Here is a 10,396-nt window from a genome sequence, read left to right as displayed (position 1 = left end):
TCCAATTAATTCAACTTCCAATTCACTCCGTTTTGAAAAATCATGATCAAAGTCTCTTCCATCACTACCATCCAATCTTTAAGATTCAATTCAAAATATTCAAATTTGGTTCAGCAAGTAGTAATTTGTCACGAATACAATTATTCACTTGTTTTAAAGAAAGAAAAAAATCGTCAGTTTCTCTTACTTCTCATTTCACAAAAGCATATAAATATTTTATTGATTTCCAAAATTTATTTTCCCTTATCTCTAAACTCCCAACACCTACAACAAATCGCCACATCTTTTTTCATTAATTATCAAAACTCAACTCGTAATTTATTTTCATAATCCAACATAGGCCTGTGCATGGGTCGGTTTGGGTCGGGTCTAACCCTTACCCGAAACCTTTCAGATATTTGTAAACTAATCTCGACCGTTCATGTTTTTGAAATCGACTGCTCATGGAAAACAGGTTGGCGGGCGGATCAGGGCGGGTGACAAGTTGAAAAAGTGAGAGATTTGATATTTTGAAAGTAGTTTTGGAATTTTGGAATTTAGAATGATTTGATATTTTGTTATAATTGAGTAGATGTGTGTGAGAGAAAAAGTGATTGAGAATAAGAGAGGAGAAAGAAAAAGTGATTGAGAATAAGAGAGGAGAAAGAAAAAGTGATTGATTGATAGGTAAGAAAGAGAAAGTAATTGTAGAAATTGTTTTAGAAAATTTGCAAACCAAACAAATTTTTTGAAATTTTTTTTTTCAAAATCACTCTACAAATCCAAACCAAACACACCCTACATTTTTAAATTTCTAAAATTTGGGCCTGTACATTTTTTTGTCCTTGTTTATTACAAAAAGTGTGCCCACTTTGAAGTAAATTGTCCTATTTTGGGCCAACTTCATTTTTTTCACTGTTTATTACAAAAAATGAGCCCATTTTGAAGTAAATTGGACTATTTTGGGCCAAGTCCATTTTTTTTTTCCTGGGTAATGTTAACATCAAATATAACTTTTTTCCTTGGCTAATTTTAGGCCAATTTCAGTATCTGTTTAACATGACCACCGAAAGATAATTCATTTTTCAATATGAAAATAAAAAAATATCATTAAATATCTTTTCACATAACATATTGTTCAATATCCAAAATTCAAATATAACGTAAACAGCATTAAAAAACCAATTATCTTGCTACCAAAAGCAAATATCCATCATTTGCTAAGGGATAAATATCATCCAGATTCCATAATTCAAAAGCTAAATATCCAAAATCCAAAAGTGTTGTGGTTCTCTATAGATGTTGCTATACTTGTGAGGCTGTAACTATACTCTTGCAATTGCTAAGTGCCAAGACTAAGCTGTTAGCTAAGGCAATGTTGTATTGAACAATGCAACCTACCACAAAAATTCAAAAATAATAGCCAACAATCACAATACCACTTGGTAGCAACAAAACAAAATGTTAAAAAGAAAGTGACCAAGTCTTCTATTGTCTAGTGTTAATTACATTCATCCACATGTACAGTTTAATAACAAAAAGTATTGTGTAATAAACAAAAAGCTATGTGTCCATCTTGCTGCATGCACTTCTCTCCTGCAAAAATAAAATTGAAATTAGATTTCATGTACTACATATAAAACAAAAAGTTACAGAAATATAACCCTCATATGACATAAACAAAATACATTATATAATTTCATTACCAAGCCATTTCCGATGCTGGACATTAATAATAGTATTTGCTGTTGTGGTTGTGCATGGACTCGAGCTTGTGTTTGATTCTTGAAAAGATGAAAACAAACAATAGTCAGTAATCTAAAGTTCCATGTTGACCATAGTAAATTCAAAATGTATACAAAATGAACTATATACATTTTACCTGAGTTATATTGATCAAATTGTTCAGCGTCATCCATTGCCTTGCGAAGAGAAATCGATATGTTGCTTTGAAGCCAATTTTGTAGGCATATAAGTACTTCCACCATCATAGGAGATAATGAGCTATGGAATGGATCAATGATTCATTCTCCCACACTGAATGTCGACTCAGATGCAACTCTAGAAACAGGCATGGCTAACACATCATGTGCAACTTGGGACAACACTCGATATTTTGAGGAATTAGTCTTCTACCAATTTAAAATGTCAAATTTCTCATCTTTTGTACCTTGACAGAGCTTAGCTAAGTATGCATCCACCTCAGATTTGAACAAAATAGAATATTCAAAATCCAAATATGAATTGAATTGAGATGATATGAACAATTGTAGATCATCACAATCATCATCCACATTCATGGCAGATTGTTCACTTGTATTAGTCACTTCCACACTACTTGAATCATTTCCAATATAATGGTTATACAAACGAGTCAAATAATCCTTCACCTGACCCATCATTTGATTCACCATTTCAACCCCATACAAATATGAAAAACAGAACTTGACATGCCTCAACTTCTTTCTAGGATCAAGCACCACCGCAACATACAATAAAAGATTTATTTTATCTCCATTCCTCCAATATTTTTGAAATTTTGCTTTCATGCCTTTGGCCATTAAAGATGACAATTCATCCTCTTTTGACTCTTTTCTTGACAATTGCTCAATTTTGGATTGAATAACAAACATCTCATCGAAAAAACAATTCGATGTAACATAAAGTGAGCCTGAAAATCGCTTAGTAACATTGTAGAACAGCCTTAAGAATTTCACAAACATTCTACAATTGCACCAATCACTCTCGGTTGGAGCCCTCTTTTTCCCGCTTCCCTCCTCCCCATCATCACAACCCACATCACCTGAAAAATAAGATTTATAATTGGAGTCCTCATCCTCCATCCGCTCAAAGGCCTTCTCAAATATTTTAGCTACCTCTAACATCAAGTAAATGGAGTTCCACTTAGTGGGTACATCAAGACATAGAAGAGACCTTGACTCAATTTTTGCTCTCTCCACACATCTCTTGAAAGTCTCTAGCCTGTTTGGAGATGACCTTACATAGCTCCCAACATCGCGTACACATGCAATCGATGCATCTAATTCTTTCAAACCCTCACTCACTATGAGATTCAAAATATGCGCACAACAATAAATGTGTAAGAACTCATGTCCCAAGACAGTCCCTTTCCAATCCTTTGTTTTCCTCTTCAAGTATTTAATGGTTGTGTTGTTAGAGCTAGCATTATCAACTATCAAAGAAAAAATACAACCACTATTCCACTCAAGCAAACACATTTCAACTCTTTTGCCAATGGTTTCTCCCTTGTGATCTTCAACTTGACTAAAATTTATGATTCATTTTTGTAATTTCCATTCATCATCAATGAAATGGGCAGTAAAGCACCTATAATTCAGATTTTGTATGGATGTCCATGTGTTAGTGGTAAGGCACACCCTACGACCTCTCAATACATTCCTCAACTTATCCCTTTCTTGGTTAAAAATTGTTACAATATATTTGGAAATAGTGGTACAACATGGGATTGGTTTGAACTTAGGTTGCAAGACGTTACAAAATTTTCGAAAACCAGCTCCCTCAACGAACCTAAATGGCAGTTCATCTAGTACAATCATCTCAGCTAGAGCTCTTTTACCAGCCTCTACAGTGAAGATTGTTGCCACAAGTTCAACACCCTCTTCTCCATGTTTTTTGTGTTGAAAAGATAAGGTCTATTGTCCCTTACCATGTTCTCTATAGGGATATTTTGGACACCTACGCAAATGACGCAACAAATTACTTGTTCCATGCCCTTTTGAATCTGTTAGGTATTCCTTTTGACAATATTTGCAAACAACCCTTTTTTTTCCATCTTCTTCACTCTTTATTTTATCAAAATGATCCCAAGCTCTAGATGGTTTTCTCCTACTATCCTTTTACCTAACTTTACCCTTGTCATTGGGTGGTATGGGAGGCTTTTCAGAAGGGAGAAGGCCAGTAGGTTGGGCAACAGATGCAACTGTAGAAAGAGAAGGATCCATTATCTATACCAAAATACAAGTAAAACATTAGAATACATTTTTAAATCCCCACCATAACAAAAATAAAATAAAAAATAAAATAGCATGTCACAAAACAATACTTAAACAAAATAATGAAAGCATGGTTAAACTAAAAAAAATAATCATAACATGCTTCATCAAAATAACAAAGAGCATAAATCATTAGCAATGATTATTAAAAATAAAGTGATCAACGAGCATGCAAATTCTTTTTATTTTTTATTTTCTACAAAGTACAGAGAGAGCATGCTTAAACAACAATAAAACAAAATTTCCAGAACACAAAACATATAATGCTTAAAAAATAGTAATCTTAAAAAAAAAAATCAAATTCAAATAAAAGCTAAATAAAGGAATGAATAGACCTTAACCTAATATATATATATAAATTTATTTTTGCAAAAAACAAAAAAGAAGGCCAAGCATAATAGCTAAATAAATAAGAGTTTGGTTTCAAAAAAATTAAAAACCAAAGAGCATTTTTTTTTCAACGAAAGAAAATATTATTAATGCAAATAGAGTATGAGAGGAACATAATATAACAAAATTTTTGTTTTTCTAGTCACATAACAAAAGCTTATGTAACGAGAAATATTATTATTAAAAACCAAGAGCATTAGAACATGCTTACATAATAGAAACAAAGAGCATACACAAGACAAGAGTGGATCATAGACCTACTTGATGAAAGAAATTTTAAGAAAAAAATAAAAATAAAAATATAGAAGTCTAGGGTTTAAAATGATAGAACCGATTGACAAGAAAACTATGCAGAAAGATTTAAAATGAAAATATAGAATCCTTACCTTATAGTTTTTGTTAGTCTAATCTGAAGATTCTAAAGAAAAATGCTTCCATCTACCGAAAAGAAGATTGTGAGGGGCTTTAACCTTCAAAACTCATCACAAATCAATGGAAAGATTGAGAGTAGAGAGTGACGAATGAGTAAGAGGAGTTTAACATAGCTATAAAATAAAATGAGAGAGAAAGTGGAGAAGATGTAGCAGTATGTATGTAGATATACGATAGATAAATATTATTTTAGAGAGAGAGAGAGAGAGAGGGATACAAAGAGACTAAAATCAGAAAAGATAGTGATGAATGGTTCACTGTGGTTGTATCTTGCAATTTAAATTTTAGATGTTGGAAAGTGTACGGCAGCCAAAACATCTCTCATTCTTGAGAGATGTGAGATGGCTTAGGTAATAGGTAGGTAGGGTAATAATTGTATCTCCAAAACCAATGTATGGGTGCAAAAAATCTGTAAGGCAAATAACTTCGGTTCGGGTTCGACAGGTTTGGTAACACAAATTAATCCCATCTCTCAAACAAATAAATAACCAAAGGATTTAGGGCTTTTCATCACAACCCTCACAAACAAGATTAACCAATCCAAAAATCTTTCATACACACAACATTTACCAAGACCCTTTTAGTTTCTCTGAAATTTTGATTTTTCAACAATTATTACAACTTAACAATTATAAAACCATAGATAACAATTTACACAAATTAAATTTCATGATTCTTTCTTTATTTTCTTAGATGCCCATTTTCACATTTGTAATACACAATACCCCATATGGTTCAAATAAAATCAAATCATCAATTTTTCCCTCTTTCTCATAACCCCTAAACAATTAATTAGGGTTTTTTTTTACTCTAATCCTTTTAAACATTTTCCTCAAATATACAATCTCATATATTGACAATAAAACATAAGATTTAACTCTAAATCATAAAATCCTAACCCTCATCACATGCTTTTCAAAAATACCCAACAAATCAAGTTTTTAATGTAATAAAAAACTACCACATGTCTATCTATAATGGGGTATTGAAAAGAAACAAAGAAACCTCAACCTCAAAGAGAGAAGGGGAGAAATATCAAAAAATCAACTTTGTCAGAATTTAATCTCCACCGGTCAAAACGTAGCCCTTGAGACTCTCGTCAATTTTGTATAAGGAACTAGCATCAAAATCTTGCTTGATCTTTGTAGACCAAAGAAAATGTGAAAATTGGTGAGAGTTTAGACAAAAGAGAACTTAGAGAGAGAGAGGGAGGGAGAGAGAGAGAGAGGGATCTGATTTGAGTGAAAAGGCCACAAAAATCGATGTCTGGATGCACAAAATTTGCTCGTGCGGATTTTGAAATCGCCCTTGCGAATTAACTCAGGAGAAAAAATGGCTTTCTCACAAAATCCGCTCATGCGAAATTCAAATTTCCGCTTGTGTGGATTTGACGAGACAACTTTTACTTGGAGATTTCAAATAGGCATATCTTTCTTGTCCGAAAACAGAATACAGTCAATTTTGTGTCTAAATTGAAGCCCCAAAAATAAAATTTCCAATGGTTCTAGCCTCACATCAAGATTCAGAATGTGGAGAAAGAAAAAGGCAAAAGAGTGAACACTACTCAAAATAAAAATTCAAATTTAGCATTCTTGGTCTAATCTTGCCTAACCAACTTATTAACTCATCAATCAAGACTCCAAACAATGAGGAGAAGGTCCCAATTATAATAACTAAAAGGGTAAATGTAACCCACAACTTTTCAAAAGTCAAAAAAAAAAAATTATAAATATAAGGTAACGGTTACTACTTAACATAAACGATTCGGGTCTAAGACCCAGGACACTACATTATCAAATACTTTAAACTTCTAATGACCCGAGAATATTCTAGTTGAAATGCAATTTCATTATTATTCTTAGCCAAATATAGACTCAAGTCTACTGGTGTCCTCGACACACTTGTATCTGATTTACTAAATTTCTCAAGTATCTTATCAATATAATGAGATTGAGAAAATACAACACCACCATATAATGGGCAATTTTCTCTAGACAATACGGCTCATGTGTCAACTAGTAATTAAAATAGATCGAATAATGTTTCCATAGCAAAAGGCACCCATAAAAAGAAATTGTTAAGTTCTCCTGTAATTATTATATGTGGCTCCTCTATAAGAACTTAAAGGACCATAAGACTCGCCACTATGAACTTAAGAGAGTTTATAGGATTGTAACACTTGTTTCGAGTTCCGTTTTGATAATTTAAACAATTAATTTTATAAGAATTTTAGTGTATATTATTTATAAAAAGGAAAAGAAAATTAGACCAATTTAATAATCGTAACATTTTTATTTTATCACATTAATTTTGAAGAAATAGACAACAAGTAAATTTTTGAAAGTAGATCATTTATTTATTTATTTTATAAACACGGTAAAATAAAAAGAAAAAAGTACATTTATTATATCATCTTAATTTTTTTTTCATGAATGATATGCACAAAAAAACCTTACAAAATAAATAATTTAAATTATTGAAAATGACCTATGATAGGCCCACAAACTTTTCAAATCCTTAAGTACAAATTTGAAATTGAAGAAACTCAACTTTATTTTTTTCATATAAAATATGTATATTAATAAATAAAATGAGATATTAGCCTAATAACGGAAAATTAATTCTTGGTCCAGGAGTGCCACGTGGTAGGGCAGAGTAAGGAATCCGAAAAATTCGTAAACTGAACCGGTTCAACCTAATCTAGTAGGTTTGATTTGATTTCTCTAATCTGTGGTTCGATTTTGATTTGGAAAATTAGGGAATCGGTCTCCGTAGATTGGTTCCGAATTTAAGTACATGGTTCTGGATTGAAACTGAACCAGACCGTATATAACTTAAACCATATATGTACTATACACCATAATGCATACAATCTTACCCTCTTATATATAAAACCATACCGAAATTCATATCATTTTAGTTTTCTCTTCACTTTTCTACGCCACTAGATTTGAATTTTTAATTATTCAGCATAATTTTGGTTTTGTAATTGTTGTTGCCACGACAATGTTTATTTAATGGGGATTTTATGTTTGTTACATGTTGAACAATATGTTTCTTTATTAGATATTATGTTTGTTTAAGTTAATAGTAGAACAATATGATTATGTTTCGAAAAATCATGGGTAGATTAATATTGAACAATGTTTGCTTAATATTAGTTTATTTGGTGAATATTATACGATTTTTCTTGTGAACATGTCATGTGAAACTGTGGTTCTGAACCGAACCAAACCGTGTTTAAATAGTTTGGTTCAGATTGGTTCCATGATTTATGGTTTGTTTCCAATTTTTATGGAACCATAAAAAATGGATTGGTCCTAGTTTTATCTCAAACTGAACCAATCTGGACCATATTCACTCCTACCACATGGCCATGTTCTTAACCGATCACCATCCGTCATACCTCATCATATTCTTTAATCATCCAACACAAAATTGTAAGTCCCAATGTGACAACCCTCACTCTTGTTTACTGATAATAACACTGATTAGTGTTAATCTATGATTAAGCATGTTAATTGACTGACTGACTGAAATTCTGAATCGATTGATTGATTGTGCTAGTTTGAATGCAATTCTATCTATTGACTGTTAAATTATCTGTTCATGTTTTATTCTATTAAACTGCAAATTGAAGGCCTTATCGGCAGCTGAACCAGAAATTGACTAGCGTTATGTGCTAATTAGAATTTATAGGATTTTATGGTATATTTACTTGAAATGTGATTCGGTATGATTAAATTAGATTAAATAGCATTGAAGCAAGTATTTACCATAATGCCATGTTAGTGGACCACTTAGGCAACACATATTGAAGCCTTATTACATTCAAACAAAACATTTGTTCAGCCATTCTGGAGCCCTCAACAGACTAAGAGAGAGAGAGTGAGAGAAATTGAATTCCATCTTGTGAATTGCTTGGTGAATTAAAGAAATTGAAGGTTGATTTCATAGTTGAGCTTCCTACACTTGATATTCAAGGTCTAAGGTAGAGAATCCACCTTCTAAAATTTGTCTTTAAGTTAATTCTTGCTTGATTCTTGTTATATTGGAAATTGGAGTCAAAATTTGCTTAATATGTTGAATTGAGTAGGAATTCATGCATGCATGTTGCCATTCTTGGGTTTTGAAGCTAATGTTCATGAAATTCCACATGCATGTTCATATTATAGTTCTAGTTCATGAATTCCTCATGATTTTGAAAGGATTGGCTCATTTGTTCTTGTAATGAAAGTCTTAAGGTTGATTAAATCCATGCATGTTATGTTTTACATCATGTCCATGAGATTGGTTTGAAATTGTGTTTAATTGAACTACCTTTGGGCTTTGATTTTACAAATTGAGCTTTGAATCATGTTATATTATGAGTTTACAAGAGTTTTCCAGAAAATTAGCCCAAGAGGATCGAATTTGGTGTTTTAAAACTTGGTTTTGAGCTTGAGGTTCGAATCTGGAATTTCCAGAACTTGGACTTCCGCTCGAGTGGGGTTACTAGCGCTCGAGCGGGAAAATCATGTTCCCAGCACTTTCATTTGTTTTACAATCCGCTCGAGCGGAATAATGTACGCTCGAACGGGGAGTTGTGTCACACGCTCGAGCGGGTGTCAAGTGCCCATCGTGTGTGATTTTCACCCATCCAGTACTTTTGTCGCATTTTGTAGACCGCTCGAGCGAGAAGGTTTATGCTCGAGCGGATAATTTTGTTTGCATGTCCGCTCGAGCGGGGAAAACCACGCTCGAGCGGGACCTCTGTTTTCTGAAATTCTGAAAATGTTTTTAAAGTACATCTTTGCATCCTCATTCCATCCTAGGCATTGCTAGGCCTAGTTTAAGGCATCTTAATGATGATATTGATGTAGAACCACACCGGGTCAAGATAGGGATTAAGTTATTATTTTCCCAACTATGTAGCTTAGTGTGTGTTCACTCTGTAAGTGTGTAGGGTTGGCATCCGAGGATGCGTACTAGCTTATCTATAGCCCAGAACTCTGTGAGTAACAATGTTGTAAAGATATGTTCGAAAATGAATATTTTCTGAATGATCAACTGAACTGTTTTCTGAACTTTTTACTGTTAACTGAATGAATGTTTGTTCTCTATTCTGAACTGTATTGTGGCATCCTTAGCAACTACTGTCACTGTTACTGCTACTGTTGCAGAGATCTCTGCCAATTCCTATCTTGGAACTTCTGTTTACTGTTACGATGGCCATCATTGATTGTTTGGTCTTTTAAGACCTACTGTTTACTGTACTGTTCTGCTAATGGATGTACCACATATGACTGTTATGACTGAATGACTGATATACTGATCCAATGAATTGTTTTCGTTACTGTAAGGACATTCATTCTTAACCTCTTTACACATTATGTTATTCACTGGGCTTTAGCTCACTGTTTATATATATATATATAGGTGTTCAGGCACCAGACCAGAGCTAGGAGCGTGGGTTAGACTCCCTTTTGTCAAAGCCAACCATTGTGCCTCACTGCGAGATTTCAAGTCCTTAAAGCTAGGGCTTTTGGGGTGTTTTAGTTTCCCCCCCTTTTGTATCTGTT

The 10,396-nt window shown here is 33.0% G+C and overlaps 1 protein-coding gene across 1 annotated transcript; it reads right to left on the bottom strand.

Moving 5' to 3' along the window:
* Positions 1-2,111: 2,111 nt before the first annotated feature.
* Positions 2,112-3,962, bottom strand: LOC114315630 (zinc finger BED domain-containing protein RICESLEEPER 1). Its single transcript, XM_082918236.1, has 2 exons — positions 3,862-3,962; positions 2,112-3,159 (listed from the first exon to the last, which is right to left on the bottom strand). Exons 1-2 carry the CDS (start codon positions 3,960-3,962, stop codon positions 2,112-2,114), a joined length of 1,149 nt encoding a protein of 382 aa, XP_082774362.1.
* Positions 3,963-10,396: the final 6,434 nt, after the last annotated feature.

Source organism: Camellia sinensis, chromosome 3 (assembly GCF_055761805.1).
Source record: "Camellia sinensis isolate YWXY chromosome 3, ASM5576180v1, whole genome shotgun sequence".
NCBI lineage: Eukaryota > Viridiplantae > Streptophyta > Magnoliopsida > Ericales > Theaceae > Camellia > Camellia sinensis.
Note: the sequence above shows the minus strand (reverse complement) of the source record. Positions and strands in the feature narration are given on the sequence as shown.